Source organism: Hemiscyllium ocellatum, chromosome 13 (genome assembly GCF_020745735.1).
Source record: "Hemiscyllium ocellatum isolate sHemOce1 chromosome 13, sHemOce1.pat.X.cur, whole genome shotgun sequence".
Classification (NCBI taxonomy): Eukaryota; Metazoa; Chordata; class Chondrichthyes; order Orectolobiformes; family Hemiscylliidae; genus Hemiscyllium; species Hemiscyllium ocellatum.
The window spans coordinates 4,586,569-4,609,658 of record NC_083413.1 but is presented as its reverse complement, the minus strand read 5'-3'; the positions used below and the strand labels follow the sequence as shown (position 1 = coordinate 4,609,658).

General features: G+C 43.7%; 1 protein-coding gene across 1 annotated transcript; it reads left to right on the top strand.

The window, feature by feature from the left end:
• Positions 1-6,066: 6,066 nt before the first annotated feature.
• On the top strand, positions 6,067-22,798 carry LOC132821664 (odorant receptor 131-2). Its single transcript, XM_060834374.1, has 2 exons — positions 6,067-6,139; positions 21,705-22,798. The coding sequence occupies exon 2, from the start codon at positions 21,839-21,841 to the stop codon at positions 22,796-22,798; it is 960 nt and encodes a 319-aa protein (XP_060690357.1). The 5' UTR covers positions 6,067-6,139; positions 21,705-21,838.
• The last annotated feature ends 292 nt before the right edge of the window (positions 22,799-23,090 follow it).

The following is a 23,090-nucleotide window of genomic DNA, read 5'->3' as shown; positions in this document are numbered from 1 at the left end:
TGTCTTCTTCCAATCAGACTGCATCACCTCATGTTCCTCAGCATTGAACGTCATTTGCCGTCCACCCACTCCACTAACTAGACAATATCCTTCTGGAGTTTGACACACACCTCCTCAGTTTGCATATCTTCCACATTTTCTACAAATTTTGAAATTGGTCCCTGCTCACCAAGATCAAGATCATTACTATCTATCAGGAAAAGTATGGGTCCCAATACTGAGCCCTGGGGATCTCCATGACAAACCTTCCTTCAGGTCAAACGATACCTCTCTGTTTCCTGTCACTGGGCCAAATTTGTATCAAGGTGGCTTTGTCTCTTTTATTCCATGGCCTATAACTTTCCTCACAAGTCTGTTGTGTGCTACTGTATTAGACACATTCTGAAAGTCTGTGTACACCAACCTGTCGGCATCATCTTGCCTTTCTGTTACCTCTTCAAACAAAAACCCTTGTTGGCCTTACCAATTAACAATCTGTCTGCCTGCAAAATACCTGAGGTAAATCCAATTTACCAGCACGGGCACCGTGCCAAGTGAAATAACCTTACTGAAAAGTAGGATGCCCATGAATATTAAACGTGATAACTTTCCTGATGAAGGGCTTATGCTCGAAACGTCGAATTCTCTATTCCTGAGATGCTGCCTGGCCTGCTGTGCTTTGACCAGCAACACATTTGCAGCTGTGATCTCCAGCATCTGCAGACCTCATTTTTTACTCGAAGGAACACAACAAGTCAAGTATTGTTGAGAAGTTCATGGATTTACACTTTACACAATCTGGACATTACTATGTACCTTTAACAAGAAACTACAGACCAATTGGTTTGACCTCTGTAGTGGAAAGGTTGCTGGAGTCAGTCATAAAGGATGAGATAACTGAATCCTTTGAAAGACAAAGCTCAATTCCCCAGTGTCAGCATAAAGGGCAAGATGTGCTTGACAAACCTGTTGTAGTTCTTTGAGGATGTAACCAGCAAGATGGATAATGGGGATCCGATGGATGAGGTATACATAGACTTCCAGAAGGTAAAAACAATAACTGCAGATGCTGGAAACCAGATTCTGGATTAGAGGTACTGGAAGAGCACAACAATTCAGGCAGAATCCGAGGAACAGCAAAATCGACGTTTTGGGCAAAAGCCCTTCGTCAGGAATACAGGCAGACAGCCTGAAGGGTGGAGAGATAAATGAGAGGAGGGTGGGGGTGGGGAGAAAGTAGCATAGAGTACAATAGGTGAGTGGGGGAGGGGATGAAGGTGATAGGTCGGGGGGAGGGTGGAGTGGATAGGTGGAAAAGAAGATAGGCAGGTAGGACAAGTTATGGGGACAGTGCTGAGCTGGAAGTTTGGAGCTGGGGTGAGGTGGGGGAAGGGGGAATGAGGAAATTGTTGAAGTCCACATTGATGCCCTGGGGTTGAAGTGTTCCGAGGCGGAAGACGAGGCGTTCTTCCTCCAGGTGTCCTACCTACCTATCTTCTTTTCCACCTATCCACTCCACCCTCTCCTCCCTGACCTATCACCTTCATCCCCTCCCCCACTCACCTATTGTACTCTATGCTACTTTCTCCCCACCCCCACCCTCCTCTCATTTATCTCTCCACCCTTCAGGCACTCTGCCTGTATTCCTGATGAAGGGCTTTTGCCCAAAACGTCGATTTTGCTGAGGGAGGGGCGATGAAGGAGGCCCAGGAACTCTATGTCCTGGTAGTTCTTCTACACACGAACCACTCTCTGTGTAAAAATGTTGCCCTGGTCCTTTTTAAATCTTTCTCCTCTCACCTTAAAAATATGCCCCCGAGTCTTGAAGTCCCACCCCTCCCATGGGAAAGAGACACCCGCCATTCACCTCATCTATGCCCCTTCATGATTTTATAAACCTCGATAAGGTCAACTCTCAACCTTCTACACTCCAGTGAAAAGAAGTCCCAGCCTACCCAACCTCTTCTTATAACTCAAACCCTCCCTTCATGGCAACATCCTGGTAAATCTTTTCTGAGCCTGCTCCAGCTTCATAAAATCCTTCCTATAACTCAGTTTATCAATGAGCTTCACTCCATCATAAGGTCAGAACTCGGGACGTTCGATGATAATTGCACAACATTCAGCATCATTAGCGATCCCACAAATACTGAAGCAGTCCATGTTCATAATCCTGGCTTGGACTAACAAGTGACAAGTAATATTCACATTTCACAAACGCCTGGTAATGGCTATTTCCCACAAGAGAGATCCAAATTATCACCCCTTTTGACATTCAACAGGACTGTCATCACTCAATCCCCCACTATCAACATCCTGAGGGTTACCATCGAGCAGAAACTGAACAAAACTAGCCGTGTAAATACTGGGGCTATCGGCATTGTTCAGTAGCTGAGAAATTTACAGCGAGTATCTCATCTCATCAAGGTCTGTACATCATGAACAAGGTACAAGCCAGGATTGTATCAGAATACTCTCCACTCAACTGGGTGAGTGAAGTTCCAAGAACTCTCAAGAAATCTGATATCAGTCTGGATAAAGTACCCTGATTATTTGGTTTTCCATCCATCAGTTTAAACATTCAAAGCATCCATCACTCAGACATAGAAGCACTGCAGCAATTCACCTCGACTCCATGGAAAGCACTTTTCAAACTTGTGACTTCTAGCATCCAGAATGGCAAAGTCAGCAGAGACGTCAATCCATCACCATGTGCAGGTCCCCTCTCTAAGACACAAACCATCCTGACTTAAAGTTACATTACTGTTTCTTCACTGTCATTAATTCAAATTCCTGGAACTCCCTTCCTAATAATACTGTGGGTGGACCTGCACAAGAGGGTCCACTACATTCGAGAGGGAAATTAGTAACGAGCAACAAATCTGATCATGTTTGCAATGGCCATATTCTCTGAAAGAATAAAGAATTCCAGTCTGCTTTATGCACTGTCTGATTTGTGCAGTCTTATTTACAGCAGTCTGATTTATGCACAGTTCAATTTTTGCACAGTTCTACTTACACAGTCCATTTTATCATTTGATTTATATTCTGTCCAATTTGCTGCACTGCCTGGTATCGAAGTAGTGGCTGAAGATGTGATTCTGCTCAAATGAGTCAGCACATTTTACCCTTTGGAAAGGAATAATGATTTCATGTTGATCTTTTTTTGTGTGGTTAAAACGTTTTGGAAATGTATTCTTTCCCGCTTTATAGAAACAAAGTGTGGAAAATCCAAAATTTCTTCATTCATCTTTTATTTACTTATTCTAGATTAGTGCAACATGAAGAAATGTTTTAGCAACAGCTGTCTTGAAGATAGCGTCAAAAATGATGCAATGAGATTGACATACAGCAGCAATGATTCAAATCTCAACATTTTTAATCTTGCTCAACAAGTTTGCTTGTAGTATCACGGTACTGACCAACTCCTTTTGTAAAACAGTGGCCCTGATTTTAACCCCCTGTGTACCAGTTACTAACCAGATTAAAGTGGAACAGGGATGATTCACCCCATTTGTGTCTGCCTCACGGGGGATGAGGACTGCACAGTGATCCGTTTCACATTTCAGTCTGAAGTCGAAACAACACAGCACCTTCAGATAAGATAATGTTTGGCAAGGAGTAAGTTTAGGAAGACTCTAAAGGCGCTCACTGCAACTAGTTTTTGCCTGAACACACACTGCTCCAGAAAACTCAAATCGTGCTGAGTTCCACCCTCGATGGCTGCACTGTCTTTACTCGTGTGAGAAACAAAGCTCACTCACTTCAATAATTTCAGTCCGAGACAAGATCTGAAGCAATCAGTATGTTTATTATACACTTGCAAGTGTGGTGCCTGAAGTAAGGCACACAGAGTTTAGCAAATACATATCTTATATAGGATCCACTACTCCAAACCCGGTGCCCATTACTATTGTTTATCTCTTGCCGTATCCGGCCGTGTGCATAACAAAGTACAAGTTTTATTCTGCCATTTCACCACATCCTGCTGTGGCCCATTGTTAGGTATATCCTCCTTCACTATTATCTACTTCCTCCACCTGTACCATCTCCTCCCTTTCCCCAACCATATTGATCCTTATGACCGTTTAATTGGGATTTGTTTTTGTGTTTTTGTGTTTTTGCAAAAGTGGGAAACAGATGTTTATAACCACTGCTTGTACAAGTATATCTGGCTTAACCTACATCCTCACAGCACCTTATCTATTTGTCTACCATTGTTTGCAGGCATGTCTCATTCTTGTATGCACATTTTAGCTAATACAAAAACAATTATATATTTCCTCCACATAGTTTTCTTGTTGACTCAGCTCTTAGTTGAAACAATTATATACTGGTGTGAGTGCATTTACCTTGCATAAGTAATTATAATTGCAAAAGTAACACTACTTTACCTGTATCCCACAATTTCCCCATTTTTCTTTAATTACCAGTTGTTATCTTCTGCATTTTTCTTTTAAGCATCACCCCCAAAATTCGCAAGCATCATTCCGGAGATTTCATCCATCTTGGTCTCACTCATCCCCTCATTACTTAATCAATAAAGTTCCTCTGCGAGTATCCCACACTCGCAATGAGGTGGAGGTGCCAGTGTTGGACAAGTGTAAAAATCACACAACCCCAGTGTACAGTGCAACAGCTTTATTTGGAAGTAATAGCTTTCAGAACGCTGCTCCTTCATCAGGAGGCTGTTGGACCATAAGCCGGTGTTGTGTGATTTTTAACTTTGCTCGCAAAGGAAGTGAGTGTATTGGAGAAGACTCTGAAATTTTCTTTCTCTGTCCATGAGGTGTTATCATCATTGGTGATCCCCCACAGATGAGAATGACTCGTGTCCACTCTCAGGGTGAATCCGCAGGTGGCTGTACAGACTGATGCAGTTACTGCCAACTCTGCTACACTTGGAGTAGGGGGTGGTCATGGGAACCGGGTGGGTGGGGTGTTATTGTGGCAGTGCACTCCTTTCACTGTTTTCTCCTGGCTTCCACTTTTTTCCAATGGCAGGTCTTGAGGCACTCACTGCCTTCCCAGGTGCTCCTCCTCTACTTTGGATGGTCTTGGGCCAGTGATTCCCAGGTGTCGGTGGGAATGCTGCGCTGCACCAGTGAGGCCTTGAGGGTATCCTTGAAGCACTTCCTCTGTCCACCTGGGGCACACCTGCTGTTTCGGAGCTGGGAGTAGGCACCCGCCTTTGGAAGTCTCATGTCAGTCATGGGGATGATGTACCCAGCCCATCGCAGCCAATCAAGGTTGGGGGTGTGTGTGGGGGGGGGTGGTCAGTGCCTCAATGCTGGAGATGTTGTCCTGGTCGAGGACGCTGGTGTTGATGTGTCTGTCTTCCCAATGGATTCCCAGGATCTCGCACAGGCAGTGTTGGTGGGACCGCTCCAACTCCTTGAGGTCCCTGCTGTAGACAGTCCATGTCTCAGAGCCATACAGGAGGGTGGGAGCCAACACAGCTCTGTTTACCATGAGCTTGGTGTTGGATCTGATGTTGTTGTTCTCAAACATCCTTTTCCTCAGCGAGTTTTGAAAAGATTTGTACCTCAGGTTGAGGTTCTGGATGTAGGTTTGTTCGCTGAGCTGGAAGGTTCGTTTTCGTATGGTGACAAAACGTCTGAAACCTACATCCAGATCCTTTTCCTCAGGCTAGCACACAGTGTAAAGAATGAGTGTGTAGAAAAGTGATAGCAGCAATTACTGTTGGAATAGTTGGGAAGGTACTTGTGACACAAACTTGCAAAAATTCATTGAACAGCGATATATTTTTAGATTGACATTGTAAATGCTTTGTTCCCCAAATCTTTCAGAAAATATGTTCACCATTTAGTTACATTTGTATACAAGACTTTAAATGTCTTGCTTTTGAGGTCAGTGTCTAATAGGGAAGTGGTGTGGGCGGATATAACTTTCAGAATCAGTACAACCCCTGAGATCTTCTGATTGGATCCTTGTTACTTACCAGTGAAATCAACTTGAAATCCCAGGGAGTAGCCTCTAGTACTTCAATAGTCACACACTGCCTTTGGGTTACAGGCATTTTACAGTCCAGAGAATTAATTTTTTAGAAAAATAATTGTCAGAAAAGCATGCTTCAAGGAAGAACATTAGAATAATCAATCTTTGTCGAAAATCACACGGAAGATACAGGAAATCTCAGGTAAATCATATCCTTAGACTAAAAAGAGTAAAATGAATTAGTGAAATGATTAATAGGAATGTTTATTTACAATGATTAAAACGGCTAATAATAGGAACTAAGACCAGGAAACATCTGACTCATTGCTTGGAAAGTGCTTGTGCAGAAATGACACTGAAAAAAAAATGCTAACATTACTTTTAAATGGCCTGTTGGCCTAGATTATTAGTAACCTGTAAAGTTATTATTGTTTCCCAATTACTTTTGAGTCTTAACAATGACTGCAAATATGAACAATGGTGCTTCTCGTTAGTGTGGTGATTTATTGTGGCTAACTGGGAGAATATTATATAAATTATCAATAAAAGCTGCAACTTTTAATCATTAGGAATTGAAACAATTGTTTACAGGGAATCAATTACAGATGCTACAAACAGTAAAACGTTAGGTGTTAGGCTGTATCTTACCTGAATAGCAACCAGGAAGTTATAATGACTTGGTGTATAGTGAAAGTTTCTGAATAAATTGATAAGGTACCCTCAGGCTGTCAACCAGCAGTCATTCTGCACTATATGTCTGATCATTTTTTTTTAAATGTTACAATGATAATAGGTTTGGATTTAACAACAGAAATTGCTTGAAACGTTCAGCAGGTCTGGCAGCTCTGTGAAGAGAGGAAGTGTTAATGTTTTGAGTCCAGTGACCCAGGTTCACTAACAGTTTCTGTTTTTGTTTGTTCCAGATCTCGAGCATGCACAGTTCTTTGTTTCCCTCCTAGACCTTTGTCATCCTCTAACATTAGAACTAACTTTGTCCTTACTATTGTTTAGAACTACATCCAATACCATTCTAAAGTTATACCTAATTGTCTTGACTTTATACTGACTCATGTCACAAAGATAAATCTTAACCCGTCTCTGTTATTGCACGTTAGCGTTAAGTTTGTCCTGGCATCTAATATTTACACCATTGTGATGTTAGGCATCTATAACTTGGGCTAGATCAAGGAATTAAATTTCACCTAGTACAACATTTTAATAATTTATTTCCTAGCTCTCTAAAATTTGTCTGTCGAAGCTCATTCATCTTTTTACCTAGGTCAAGGACATCGATATGGATGTCTAACACTCAGTGACCTTCTTGACCCTGGCACAAGGGAGTAAAAAATGAGGTCTGCAGATGCTGGAGATCACAGCTGCAAATGTGTTGCTGGTCAAAGCACAGCAGGTTAGGCAGCATCTCAGGAATAGAGAATTCGACGTTTCGAGCATAAGCCCTTCATCAGGAATTCTCTATTCCTGAGATGCTGCCTAACCTGCTGTGCTTTGACCAGCAACACATTTGCACCTGGCACAAGGGAGGCAAAATTTTATCCTGGAATCAATCCTGCATCCACAGAAATATCTGTGTGTTCCCTTAACTATTGAATTCCCCATTACTATGTTTTTGACACCTTGTTCCTGACCCTAACCTGCACAGCTGAGGGACAAATGGTGCCGTAAACCTGGCTTTGGTTGTACTCTGCAAGAGACCCATTACCTCACTTACATACGGAACTACTTTCCAGTGACAGAACGAGATATCTCCAGGAATTCGACACTCGCTCTCTAATCCTCCTCGTTTCCCCATTCCCTCTCTGCCAGCGTACTGTAATCTGTGCAGTGATCACCTCCTACAGCATACTCCCAAGGGAGCTCTCACATTGTGATGCACCAGAGATACCAATTCCTGCTCCAGATACAAATGCCAGGCTTCAGCTTGTCCAGCTGTGGGGGGTGGGTCTATGTTCTGCACAAGAGGCTGTGTGGGACACAACAGGAGTCTGAGAGTTGCCAGACGTCACAGGGTGTGCTTTCAGTGATCCCGAAATACTGTTTATTAGCCAAGTATCTAAACTTATCAGAAATGGGGATGTAATTTAATTTCAAAAGCATGCTACTGTGGATGCTGGAAAACTGAAATAAAAATAAATGCTTGAAATAATCAGCAGGCCAAGCAACTCTATCCATTCCACTCATTATCTTGTACATCTCGATCAGGTCACCTCTCTTCCTCCTTCTCTCTAGAGAGAAAAGTCCGAGCTTATTCAACCTTTCTTCATAAGGCAAGCCCTCCAGTCCAGGCAGCATCCTGGTAAACCTTTTATGTACCCTCTCCAAAGCCTCTGTATCCTTCATATAGTAGGGAGACCAGAACTGGACACAATATTCCAAATGTGGTCTCACCAGGGACTTGTAGAGTTGTAGCAAAACCTCGTGGCTCTGAAACTCGATCCCCCTGTCAATGAAAGCCCAAAATACCATATGCTTTCTTAACAACCCTATCCACTTGGGTGGCAACTTTGAGGGATCTATGTACTTGCACACCCAGATCCCTCTGTTCCTCCACACTGCCAAGAATCCTGCCTTTAATCCTATATTCAGCATTCGAGTTTGACCTTCCAAAATGCATCACTTTGCATTTATCCACGTTGAACTCCGTCTGTCATTTCTCAGCCCAGCTCTGCATCCTGTCTATGTCGCGCTGCAGCCTGCAATAGCCTTCGATACGATCAACGACACCTCCAACCTTTTTGTCATCTGCAAATTTACTAACACACCCCTCAACCTCCTCATCCAAGTCATTTATAAAAACTACAAAGAGCAGAGGCCCAAGATCAGAGCCCTGCAGGACCCCACTCAACACTGACCTCCAGGCAGAATACTTTCCATCTACAACCACTCTCTGCCTTCTGTCAGCCAACCAATTCTGAATCCAGATAGCCAAATCTCTCTGTATCCCATACTTTCTGACTTTATGAATGAGCCTACCAAAGGGGACCTTATCAAATGCCTTGCTGAAGTCCATATACACCACACCCACTGCTCGATCTTCGTTGACCTGTCTTGTCACCTCCTCAAAGAACTCAATAAGATTTGTGAGGCATGCCCTGCCCCTCACAAAGCCATGCTGACTGCCTTTAATCACACTATGCTTTGCCAAATAGTCATAAATCCTATCCCTCAGAACTCTTTCCAAAGCTTTGCTGACCACAGGTGTAAGACTGACTGGTCTGTAATTGTCAGGGATTTCCCTGTTACCCTTCTTGAAAAGAGGAACAACATTCCCCTCCTTCCAATCCTCCGGTACGACTCCCGTGGAGAGTGAGGAGGCAAATATCCTCGCCAGCGGCTTAGCAACCTCCCTTCTCACTTCCTGGAGCAGCCTGGGATAAATCTGGTCTGGCCCTGGGGACTTATCAATCTTAATATTTTCCAAAATTTCCAGCACATCAACTTCATCAATCTTGATCTGGTCAAGCCTGTATCCCAACTTCTCAAAGTTCTCATTCACAACAAGTTCCCTTTCCTTGGTGAAAACTGAAGCAAAAAACTCATTTCTGGCTTCCCCTATCTGCTCAGACCCCACACACAAGTTCCCTCCACTATCCCTGATCGGCCCTACCTTCTCCCTGATCATTCTCTTATTCCTCAAGTATGAGTAAAATGCCTTTGGGTTTTCCCTAATCCTTCTTGCCAAGCCTTTTTCGTGCCCCCTCCTGGCTCTCCTCAGTCCATTTCTGAGCTCCTTTCTAGCAAACCTGTAATCGTCTAAAGCTGTGCTAGATCTTTGCTTCCTCCACCTTACGTAAGCTGCCTTCTTCCTTTTGACGAGAAGTTCCTCTGTTCTCATCATCCAAGTTTCCTTAATCTTACCCCTTCTTACTTGTCTCAGAGGAACAAATTTGTGCATCACTCACAACAACTGCTCCTTAAACAGTCTCTTTCTGTCAAACAATTGCTCCCAGTCTGTACTTCCCAACTCCTGTCTGAAAGCGTCATAATTTCCTTTTCCCCAATTAAATATCTTCGCTCAGTAACTGCTCCTTTCCCTCTCCGTAACTATGGTAAATGTGAGGCAGTTGTGATCACTGTCAACAAAGTGTTCTCCCACCACGAGATCTGACACCTGTCCTGGCTCGTTGCCGAGCACCAAATCCAAAATGGCCTCTCCCCTCATCAGTCTGTCTACATACTGAGTAAACATGACCTCCCAACTCCTGTACTCAATGCTCTGTCCAATAAAGGAATGCATACCAAATGCCTTCTTCAATATCCTATCTATCTGTGACTCCACATTCAAGGAACTATGCACCTGCACTTCAAGGTGCTTCATGATGTTACAAATCTCTGGAACGTCACCTCTCAGCCTCCGACACTCCAGGGAAAATAGCCCGAGTCTATTAGTCCCAGCCTATTCAGCCTCTCATCAGAACATAAGAACATAAGAATAAGGAGCAGGAGTAGGCCATCTGGCCCTCCGAGTCTACTCCACTATTCAATAAGATCATGGCTGATCTTTTTGTGGACTCACCTCCACTTACCTGCTCCCTCACTATAACCTGTAATTCCCTTACTGTTCAAAACAAAATCTACCTTCGCTTTAAAAACATTTACTGAAGTAGCGTCGACTGCTTCATTGGGCAGGGAATTCCACAGATTCACAACCCTCTGGGTGAAGAAGTTCCTTTTCAATTCAGTCCTAAATCTGCTCCCCTTAATCTTGAGGCTATGCCCTCTTGTCCAGTGGAAACATCCTCTCTACATCTATCTTGTCTGCTCCCTTCATAATTTTATGTTTCTATAAGATCCTCACTCATTCTTCTGAATTCCAATGAATATAATCTCAGTCTACTCAGTCTCTCCTCATAAGACAACCCCTTCAACTCCGGAATCAACCTAGCGAACCTCCTCTGCCCACTCCACCCCCACTCCAGTGCCAGTACATCCTTGCTCAAGTAAGGAGACCAAAGCTGCACGCAGTACTCCGGGTGCGTTCTCACCAGCACCCAATACAGCTGCAACATAACCTCCCAGCTTTTAAACTCAATCCCTTTAGCAATGAAGCATTTTCTTTCCTTATTACCTGTTGTACCTGCAGACCAACCTTCTGTAATTCGTGTACAAGCACACCCAGGTCCTTCTGCATAGCAGCATGCTGCAACTTTTTACCATTCAAGTAATATTCTTTCTTACTGTTACTCTGACCAAAATGACTTTACATTTATTAGATTGTATTCCATCTGCCAGACCTTTGCCCACTCACTCAATGTATCTATGTTCTTCTGCAAAGTTTCACAGTCCTCTGCACACTTTGCTCTGCCAGTCGTCTTAGTGTCACCTGCAAACATTGACATACTACACCTGGTCCCCAACTCCAAATCACCTATTTAAATTGTGAATAATTGTGGTCCCAACACTGACCCCTGAGGCACACCACTAATTACTGATTGCTAACCAGAACAGCACTCTCCCTGTAACTCAAATCCTCCAACCCTGGCAACATCCATGTAAATCTTTTCTGAACCCTTTCAAGTGCAACTGAACATGTGGTTGCAAGGCTGGTGTAGGAGAGAGCTTCAGATATCTGGATCATTTGGGAGACTTTCTGGAGAAGGTGGGACCGGTACAAGGAGAATGAGTTGCACTTGAACTGGAAGGGTACCAATATCCTGGGTAGAAGGTTTGCTGGAGTTCTTTGGGAGGGCTTAAACTAGATTGGCAGGGGCATGGAAGCCGGAGCTACAGATCTGAAGATGTTGTAGCTGGTGGACAGGCAGATACAGCATGCAGAGAGTCTGTGAGGAAGGAGAGACAGTTAATAGGGCAAAGTTGCAGTCAGTGTGATGGGTTGAAGTGTGTCTATTTTAATGCAAGAAGTGACAGGAATAAGGATGATGAACTTAGAGCATTGATCAGTAATTGGAACTATGATGCTGTGGCTATTATGGGGACTTGGATATCACTGGCACTACAATGGTTGTTGGATGTTCTGGGGTTTCGATGTTTCAAAAGGAATGGGGGGATGAGGTAAAAGAGGCTGGGGAGTGACATTGCTAATCAGGGATAGCATCACAGCCGCAGAAAGGGAGGTCATCGAGGAGGGACTGTCTACTCGGGCAGTATGGGGTAGAAGGCAAAAACAGGAAAGGAACAGTCACTTTATTGGGAGTTTTCTATAGACCCTCCAATAGTAACAGAGACAGAGGGGACCAGATTGGAGGCAGATTTTGGAAAGGTGCAGAAGTAACAGGGATGTTGTCACGGGTAAATTCAACTTCCCTCATATTGATTGGAACCTCCTTAGTGCAAATAGTTTGAATGGAGCAGTTTTTGTCAGATCTGTCCAGGAAGGGTTCCTAACATAATATGTAGATAGGCTGACGAGAGGGTTTGGATTTGGTGCTTGGCAACGAACCTGGACAAGTGTCAGATCTCTCGGTGGAAGAGCATTTCAGTGATAGTGATCACAACTCCATGACTATATGGGAAAATATTTCATTGGGAGAGGGGGAATTACAATGCAATTAGGCAGGAACTGTGGAGCATAAAGTGGAACAGATATTCTCAGGGACATGCACAACAGAAATGGGAAGATTGTTTAGGGAACACTTGCTGTGAGAGCTGGACAGGTTTGTCCCACTGAGGCAAGGAAAGGATGTTAGGGTGAAGGAACCTTGGATGATAAGAGTCAAGAAGAAGAAGGAAGCTTACTTAAGGTTGAAGAGGCAAGGATCAGACAGGGCTCTTGAGGGTTACAAGGTAGCCAGGAATGAACTGAAGAATGGACTTAGCAGAGCTTGAAGGGGGCATGAAAAAGTTTTTGGTGGCAAGGAATAAGGAAAATGTCAAGGTGTTCTCACTTATGTGAGGAACAAGAGGATGCCCAGAGTGAGGGTAGGGCCCATTTGGGATAATGGTGGGAACTCATGCCTGGAGTCGGATGGGGTAGAGGAGGTACTTAATGAATACTTTGCTTCAGTCTTCACTAGTAAGACGGGCCTTATCGTTTGTGAAGACAGCGTGAAACAGCCTGATATGCTCAAACAAGTTGATTTAAAAAGGAGAATGTGCTGGAAATTTTGAAAAGTGCAAAGATAGATCAATCCTCTGGGCCAGATGGGATATACCCAAGGTTACTATTGGAAACGAGGGAAGGGATTGCTGCACCTTTGGTGATGATCTTTGCATCATCACTGTCCACTGGGGTAGTGTCAGATGATTGGAGGGTGGCAAATATTATTCTCTTGTTCAAGGAAGGGAATGGGGATAATCCTGGGAATTACAGACCAGTCAGTCTTATGTCGATGGTTAGCAAATTATTGGAGAGGATCTGAGAGACAAGATTTATGATTATTTGGAAAAGCATAGCTAGAGATAATGAGCATGGCTTTGTGAGGGGCAGGTCATGTCTCACAAACCTTATTGAGTTCTTTGAGGATGTGACAAATACATTGATAAAGGTAGAGCAGTGGATGCGGTGTATGTGGACTTTAACAAGGCGTTTAATAAGGTTCCCCATGGTAGGCTCATTCAGAAAGTAAGGTGACATGGGATACAGGGAAACCTGGCTGTCTGAATACAGAATTGGCTGGCCCATAGAAGACAGAGAGTAGTGGTAGATGGAAAGTATTTAGCCTAGAGCTCAGTGACCAGTGGTTAGATTAGATTAGACTTACAGTGTGGAAACAGGCCCTTCGGCCCAACAAGTCCACACCGACCCGCCGAAGCGCAACCCACCCATACCCCTTACCTAACACTACGGGCAATTTAGCTTGGCCAATTCACCTGACCCGCACATCTTTGGACTGTGGGAGGAAACCGGAGCACCCGGAGGAAACCCACGCAGACACGGGGAGAACGTGCAAACTCCACACAGTCAGTCGCCTGAGTCGGGAATTGAACCCGGGTCTACAGGCGCTGTGAGGCAGCAGTGCTAACCACTGTGCCACCGTGCTGCCCACCCATAGGGATCAGTTCTGAGTCCTCTGCTTTTTGTGATTTTTATAAATGACTTGAATAAGGAAGTGGAAGGGTGGGTTAGTAAGTTTGCTGATGCCACAATGGTTGGTGGGGTTGTGGATAGTGTGGAGGGCAGTTGTAGGTTGCAATGGGGCATTGGAAAGTCAATTTTGAATGCAGAATACTGGGTTAAAGGCAGGATTCTTAGCAGTGTGGAGGAATAGAGGATCCTGGGGTCCATGTGTTGGCTTTCATTAGCAAGGGGATTGAGCTTAAGAGCCACAAAGTTATGCTGCAGCTCCATAAAGCCCTGGTTAGACTGCACTTAGAATATTGTGTTCAGTTCTGGTCGCCTCATTATGGGAAGCTTTAGAGAGGGTGCAGAGAAGATTTACCAGGATGCTGATTGGACGGGAGGGCATGTCTTTATGAAGAAAGGTTGAGGGAGCTAGGGCTTTTCTCATGGGAGCGAAGGAGGATGAGAGGTGACTTGATAGAGGTGTACAAGATGATGAGAGGCAGAGATAGAGTGGATAGTCAGAGACTTTTTCCCAGGGTAGAAATGGCTATGACAAGGGGGCATTATTTTAAGGTGATTGGAAGAAGGTTTCGGGGAGATGTCAGAGGCAGGTTCTTTACACAGAGCGCGGTGGGTGCGTGTGGAGTGCATTGCCTGCAATGGTAGTAGACTCAGATACGTTAGGGACATTTAAGCAACTCTGGGATAGGCAGTTGGATGATAGTACAATGAAGGTATGTAGGTTAGTTTGATCTTAGAGTTGGATAAAAGGCCAGAATAACATTGAGGGCCGAATGGCCTGTACTGTTCTATGTTCTTTGTATATTCTAAGTTTCACAACATCCTTCCCGCAGCAGGGAGACCAGAATTGCATGCAGTATTCTAAAAGTGGTCTAACTAATTTCCTGTACAGCCACACTATATAACCCTGCCTGCACATGGTCCATCCCATTCTATTTCTTGCCTGTTCATGTGTTTGTCTAAATGCCTCTTAAATATTGCTACTTCTACCATGTCTCTGCATAAAAATTCTTGCCTTGCACATCTCTGTTAAACTTTTCCCCAGTCACCTTTAACCTATGTCCTTTAGTATTTGACATTTCCAACCCGGTAAAAAGACTATTCACCATAACCACGCCTCTTGTAATTTTATATACTTCTATCAGGTCACCCCTCAGCCACTGACACTCTAGTGAAAACAATCCAGGTTTGTCCAACCTCTCCTTATAGATAATACTCCACAATCCAGGCAGCATCCTGGTAAAGCTTTTCTGCACCCTCTCCAAAGCTTCCTCATCAGCAGTGACCAGAACTGTACACAATGCTCCAAATGTGGCCTAACCAAAGTTTTATGCAGCAACAACATGACTTTTTAATTTTTATACTCAATGTCCCGACCCGATGAACCCAATGCGGTACACCTTCTTTACCACTTCAACCTCTTGTGTTGCCACTTTCAGGGAACTATGGACTTGGTCCCCATGATCCCCCTGCATTTCAATGCTCCTCAGGGTCCCATCATTTACTGTATACTTTCCTCTTATATTTGACCTGTGAAAATGCATCACTTCACACTTGTCCAGATTAAACTCAGGTAGCTGAGGGGCTGGCAAGGTGGCTCGGTGGTTAGCATTGCTGCCTCATAGCACCAGGGTCCCAGGTTCAATTCCAGCCTTGTGCAACTGTCAGTATGGAGTTTTCACATTCTCCCCGTGTCTGGGTGGGTTTCCTCCTGCAGGCCACATAAACTGATCAAGCTAAATTGCCCATAGTGTTAGGCACGTTAGTCATAGGGAAAGTAGAGTTCTGGGTGGGTTACGCTTTGGAGGGTCGTTGTTGACTGGTTGGGCCGAAGGGTCTGTTTCCACACCGTAAGGAATTGGATCTGCTATTTCTGTGCCCAACGTTCTAATTATTTTGTATCCTTTGACAATTTTTCAGTCTGTCCACAACTCCACCAATTTTTGCACTGTCTGCAATCTTACTAATCAGACCTCCTACATTTCCAGCCAACTTATTTGTCTATATATTGCAAATAACAGAGGTCCCAGCTGTGGAACACACTTGAGTCGTAGACCTCCAGTCAGAAAACATTCCTCTACAACTATACACCTGAGTCTGACTTTGATGGTGGGTAAGTTGTTGGAGGTGATTCTGAAAAATAAGATTTGTATGAATTTGGAGAGGCAAGGAATGCTGAGGGAGAGTCAGCATGGGTTTGTTGAGGGACATTGTGTCTCACAAACTTGATTGAGATTTTTGAGGAAGTAACCACAAGAAGTCGGATGAGGGCTGAGAAGTGGACATAGTTTACTTGGACTTTAGTAAAGCCTTTGACAAGGTTTCACATAGTGGACAAATTAGCAAAGTTAGATCAGGTGGGATTCAGAGTGAGCTTGTCATTTGGATATAAAATTGGCTATCAGCAGGAGATGTACAGCATGGAAACAGACCCTTCGGTCCAACCTGTCCATGCTGACCAGATATCCCAACCCAATCTAGTCCCACCTGCCAGCATCCGGCCCATATCCCTCCAAACCCTTCCTATTCATATACCCATCCAAATGCCACTTAAATGTTGCAATTGTACCAGCCTCCACCACTTCCTCTGGCAGCTCATTCCATTCACATACCACCCTCTGCATGAAAAAGTTGCCCCTTAGGTCTCTTTTATATCTTTCCCCTCTCACCCTAAACCTATGCCCTCTAGTTCTGGGCTCCCCAACCCCAGGGAAAAGACTTTGTCTATTTATCCTATCCATGCCCCTCATAATTTTGTAAACCTCTATAAGGTCACCCCTCAGCCTCCGACGCTCCAAGGAAAACAGCCCCAGCCTGTTCAGCCTCTCCCTATAGCTCAGATCCTCCAACCCTGGCAACATCCTTGTAAATCTTTTCTGAACCCTTTCAAGTTTCGCAACAGTAGCCTAACCAATGTCCTATACAGCCACAACATGACCTCCCAACTCCTGTACTCAATACTCTGACCAATAAAGGAAAGCATACCAAACACCTTCTTCACTATCCTATCTACCTGCGACTCCACTTACAAGGAACTATGAACCTGCACTCCAAGGTCTCTTTGTTCAGCAACACTCCCTACGACCTTACCATTAAGTGTATAAGTCTTGCTTTCCCAAAATGCAGAACCTCGTATTTTAGATTACTTACATACAGTGTGGAAACAGGCCCTTCAGCCCAACAAGTCCACACCGACCCACCAAAGCACAACCCACCCATACCCCTACATTTACCTCACACTACAGGCAATTTAACATGTCCAATTCACCTGACCCACGCATCTTTGGACTGTGGGAGGAAACCGGAGCACCCAGAGGAAATCCACACGGACATGGGGAGAATGTGCAAACTCCACACAGTCAGTCGCCTGAGGCGGGAATTGAACACAGGTCTCTAGCGCTGTGAGGCAGCAGTGCTAACCACTGTGCCACCATGCCGCCCACCTGAATTTATCTGAATTAAACTCCATCTGCACTTCTCAGCCCATCGGCCCATCTGGTCAAGATCCTGTTGTAATCTGAGGTAGTCCTCTTCGCTGCCCACTACACCTCCAATTTTGGTGTCATCTGCAAACTTACTAATTGTACCTCTTATGCTCGCATCCAAATCATTTATGTAAATGACAAAAAGTAGAGGGCCCAGCACCAATCCTTGTGGCACTCCACTGGTCACAGGCCTCCAGTCTGAAAAACAACCCTCCACCACCACCACTCTGTCTTCTACCTTTGAGCCAGTTCTGTATCCAAATGGCTAGTTCTCCCTGTATTCCGTATGATCTAACCTTGCTAATCAGTCTCCCATGGGGAACCTTGTCGAATGCTTTACTGAAGTCCATATAGATCACATCTACTGCTCTGCCCTCATCAATCCTCTTTGTTACTTCTTCAAAAGACTCAATCAAGTTTGTGAGACGTGATTTCCCACGCACAAAGCCATGTTGACTATCCATAATCAGTCCTTGCCTTTCCAAATACATGTACATCCTGTCCCTCATGATTCCTTCCAACAACTTGCCCATCACCGAGGTCAGGCTCACCGGTCTATAGTTCACTGGCTTGTCTTTACCGCCCTTCTTAAACAGTGGCACCACATTTGCCAACCTCCAGTCTTCTGGCACCTCACCTGTGACTATCGATGATACAAATATCTCAGTAAGAGGTCCAGCAATCACTTCTCTAGCTTCCCACAGAGTTCTCGGGTACACCTGATCAGGTCCTAGGGATTTATCTACTTTTAACCATTTCAAGACATCCAGCACTTCCTCCTCTGTAATCTAGACATTTTGCAAGATGTCAACATCTATTTCCCTACAGTCTATATCTTCCATATCCTTTTCCACAGTAAATACTGATGCAAAATATTCATTTAGTATCTTCCCCCATTTTCTGTGGCTCCACACAAAGGCCACCTTGCTGATCTTTGAGGGGTCCTATTCTCTATCTAGTTACCCTTTTGGCCTTAATATATTCGTAAAAACCCTTTGGATTCTCCTTAATTCTTTTTGCCAAAGCTACCTCATGTCCCCATTTTGCCCTCCTGATTTCCCTCTTAAGTATACTCCTACTGCCTTTATACTCTTCTAAGGATTCACTCGATCTATCCTGTCTATACCTGACATAAGCTTTCTTCGTTTTCTTAACCAAACCCTGAATTTCTTTAGTCATCCAGCATTCCCTTTACCTACCAGCCTTCCCTTTCACCCTGACAGGAATATACTTTCTCTGGATTCTTGTTATCTCACTTCTAAAGGCTTCCCATTTTCCAGCCGTCCCTTTACCTGTGAACATCTGCCTCCAATCAGCTTTCGAAAGTTCTTGCCTAATGCCGTCAAAATTGGCCTTTCTCCAATTTAGAACTTCAACTTTTAGATCTGGTCTATCCTTTTCCATCACTATTTTAAAACTAATAGAATTATGGTCGCTAGTCCCAAAGTGCTCCTCCACTGACACCTCAGTCACGTGCCCTGCCTTATTTCCCAAGAGTAGGTCAAGTTTAGCACCTTCTCTGGTAGGTACAACGACATACTGAATCAGAAAATTGTCTTGTACGCACTTAAGAAATTCCTCTGCATCTAAACCTTTAACACTATGGCAGTCCCAGTCGATGTTTGGAAAGTTAAAATCCCTGACCATAACTACCCTATGATTTTTACAGATCACTGAGATATTCTCACAAGTTTGTTCTCAATTTTCCTCTGACTATTGGGGGGTCTATAATACAATCCCAATAAGGTGATCATCCCTTTCTTATTTCACAGTTCCACCCAAATAACTTCTCCCTCAGCACAGCTGTAATGCTATCCCATATCAAAAATGCCACTCCCCCTCCTTTTTGCCTCCCTTTCTATCTTTCCTGTAGTATTTGTATCCTGGAACATTAAGCTGCCAGTCCTGCCCATCCCTGAGCCATGTTTCCGTAATTGCTATGATATCCCAGTCCCATGTTCCTAACCATACCCTGAGTTCATCTGCCTTCCCTGTTAGGCCCCTTGCATTGAAATAAATTAGTCGTATAGTGGACAGTGAGGAAGATTTTCTCAGATTACAACAGGATTTTGATCAATTGGGTCAATGAGCTGAAGAGTGGCAGATGGAGTTTAATTTGAATAAATATAATGTATTGCATTTTGGTAAAAGAAACGAGGTCAGGACTTAGACAGTTAAAAATAGGACATTGGGTAAAGTTGTAGAACAGAGAGACCTAGGAGTTCAGGTCTATAATTCTTCTAAGTTTGCATCATATATAGATAGGGTGGTTAGATTAGATTGCTACAGTGTGGAAACAGCCCTTTGGCCCAACAAGTCCATACTGACCCTCCGAAGAGCAACCCACCCAGACCCATTCACCTACATTCATCCCGGACTAATGCACCTAATACTATAGGCAATTGACCATGGCCATTTCACCTAACCTGCACATCTTTGGACTGTGGGAGGAAACTGGAGCACCTGAAGGAACCCCATGCAGACACAGAGGGAATGTGCAAATTCCACACAGACAGTTGCCCAAGGCAGGAATTGAACTGGGGCCATGGGGCAGCAGTGTTAACCACTGAGCCACCGTGCCGCCCACTTAGGAAGGTGTTTGGCATGCTTGTCTTCATTGTTCAGACCTTTGTGTATGGGAATTGGGATCTTACATTGCAATTGTAAAGGACATTGGTGAGACACCTTCTGGAATATTGTGTCCAGTTCTAGTCGCCCTGTTATAGGAAAGATATTATTAAGCTACTAATAATAAATACCAGGACAGCATGGTGGCTCAGTGGTTAGCACTGCTGCCTCACTGCACCATGGATCTGAGTTCAATACCAGCCTTGGGTGACTGTGTGGAGTTTGCACATTTTCCCCATGTCTGCATCAGTTTCCGCCAACGGTCCAAAAATGTGCAGATTAGGTGGATTGGTGATTGGAAATTGCTCATAGTGTGCAGGCTGAGTGAATTAGCAATGGGAAAATACAGAGATCGAGTCAGGTGGAACCCTCTTTGGAGTGTTGGTGTGGATCCAATGGGCCGAATAGCCTGCTTCCACACCGTAGGGATTCTATGAAAGCTGGAGAGGTTTCAGAAGAGATTTACCAGGATGTTGCCAAGAATGGAGGATTTGAGTTATAAAGATAGGCTTGGACTTTTTTCACTGCAGCATAGGAATTAGGGTGATCTTTTAGAGGTTTATAAAATCATGAGGTGTATAAATAAGGTGAATGGCTGGTGTATTTTTTCCAGGGCAGGGTTTCAAGATTAGAAGGCATTTTTTTAAGGTGAGAGGTGAATGATTTCAAAAAAGATAGGAAGGGTATTTTTTTCCCCCAGAGGGTGGTTCATGTGTGAATGAACTTTCTGAGGAAGTGGTGAATATGGGTACAATTACAATGTTTAAAATATGTTTTGGTAAGTACATGAAAAGGAAAGGTTTGGAGGGATATGGGCGAAGCACAGGCAGGTGGGACCAGTTTAGTTTGGGATTAGATGGCATGGGCTGATTGGAGTGAAGGGGCTGTTCTCATGCTGTGTGACTCTCTGTCTCTGACTATAACTACCCTCTGTCTTCTATGACCTGGTCAATTTTGTATCCAACTTGCCAAACCCTGTGAATCCCATGTGACAAAATCTTCTGGACCAGCCTACTATGAGGCACTTTGTCAAATGCTTCTGTAAAGTCCACGCTGACTTACCCTCATAACTCCATATTTTTCCAAATGTGAACAAATCCTGTACCTAAGAATCTTCTCCAATAATTTACCTGCCTCTGAAGTAAAGCCTACAATTTCCTGAATTATCCCTGTTGTCTTCTTAAATAAAGGAACGAAGAGTGATGGAATGTCACTTCTGTTCAATAAAATCAGTAGCAAGGATACTGACTCAAGGCAAACTGGATAACAGTGACCTCTTCCTGAACTTCTTGAGTTAAATGTAGTGATGAGAAAAACACATTCTGTTGCAGCCTCCTTTGTAATGATGTGATACTTGTTCATGTAGCCTCTTCAATATAATGAATTCAAATCTTTGTGACCTTAAAACATGTTGCTATTAATCTTCCATCTAAGCGCCTTTGCTGTGAGTAAACTATTTCTCACACTGTACAATGGCTTTAAAACTGACTCACAGCTGCAGACATGTACCTTAAAGGAAACATTTCTTTGTGTGTGGCCTGTTGGTTTCTGCATGGCACATTCATGTGGTTGTCACCAGTTGCTTGTTTGTGTTGATAAATTTTATTCTTTAGAGTTGAGTTGATTTTTAAACATCTTTTTGACCTTTATAGGGTTGCAGGCAGATAACATCAATGCACAGGAAAGCGCATTAACTAAAATGACAAGATGCCCTTTACAGATGATGGAGGAATAACTTGGCACAATTTGTTCACTTCCTTTCAAACGAAGAACATTAGATTGAGTCATGAACAGCTCCAACGAGACTTCTTATTCCGTTGTTAACATGGTGAAGACTTCAGTTTACCTGACTGATTTTACTGTCACTGTAACATGCTGTCATGCGATAGTAAGTACGGTGCAGCAAGAATTGGAATTAAAACGTGAGCCGAGATACATCCTCCTGGGCCAGCATCTCATCTATGCATCTATATATTTTGCTTTGGGCACTCTGACAAATGGTTTTCGACTCTTCAGCATCAATTCACCGAGAATTCTCTGCTGGATCCTGTTCACAGTGCAAGTAACGTTCGCACAGTGCATCATGCTAACTTTAACACTAATGTCCTTGAACGCTTGTCTGGCTATCTGCTGGCCTTTGCGATATAAACCACTTGTTGATTCAGTTAAAAACAAAGTAACTGCAATAATGTGGATCTTAGCACTGCAGAATCCATTGTGGTCAATAATTTATCAAAGTCTGAATGTCTCTTTAGCAAATATAATTGAAAAGGACAACAGCTGTCCCAGTCCAATGAATGGTGTTGCTTCAAGATATATTGGAATTGCATTTGTCCTCCTATGTTTCATTTTGATTGTGTTGTGTTACTGTTTAATATACAGAGAAGGAAAAAGGGCTGGACATTTTGTCACCTCAAATGTTCAAGCCAGGAAGACAATTATTATTCATGGTGTGCAATTAAGCTTTTTCATTATTCCTGTTCTGATCACAATAGGACTTGGTAAAAAACACACACTGACAACATTATCTCTCATCAATACTGTCATTTTCTCCGTGGCTCAGTGTCTTAGTCCTGTGGTCTATGGCCTCAGATGTAAAGAGCTTCGAAATAAGTTAAAAAAGACCAAATTCTGCTGCTGCACTTTTAAACATGGCAGGAGGAATGACCATGCTTTTCAGCAGGATGTTAACCTGGCTGTTGTTCCTGTGATTGATGCCTACAGTAACCAGGTTTGCAATCCCTGACAAGGGATCACCTTTTTTAAGCCTTGTATGATAGCAACTGATAGAGTCAGGGACATCACCTCATAGACAGAGATTACTTAGATTTTCTGATGGTGTTGGCTCTTTCCAAAAGTTATTCGATTAATTCCACTGCCAGGCTTTCTTTCTCAGTAGCTTTATAAAGTTTTCTCTTTAGTTATAGAGTCAAAGGGTCATACAGCATGGAAACAGACCCTTCGGCCCAACTACTCCGTGCCGACCATGCTCCCAAGCTAAACTAGTCCCACCTGCCTGCGCTAGGTGCATATCCCTC

What these genes read in the sequence shown, in the direction of transcription:
- LOC132821664 (XM_060834374.1), top strand. Translation starts at nt 21,839, where the DNA reads ATGAACAGCTCCAACGAGACTTCTTATTCCGTTGTTAACATGGTGAAG.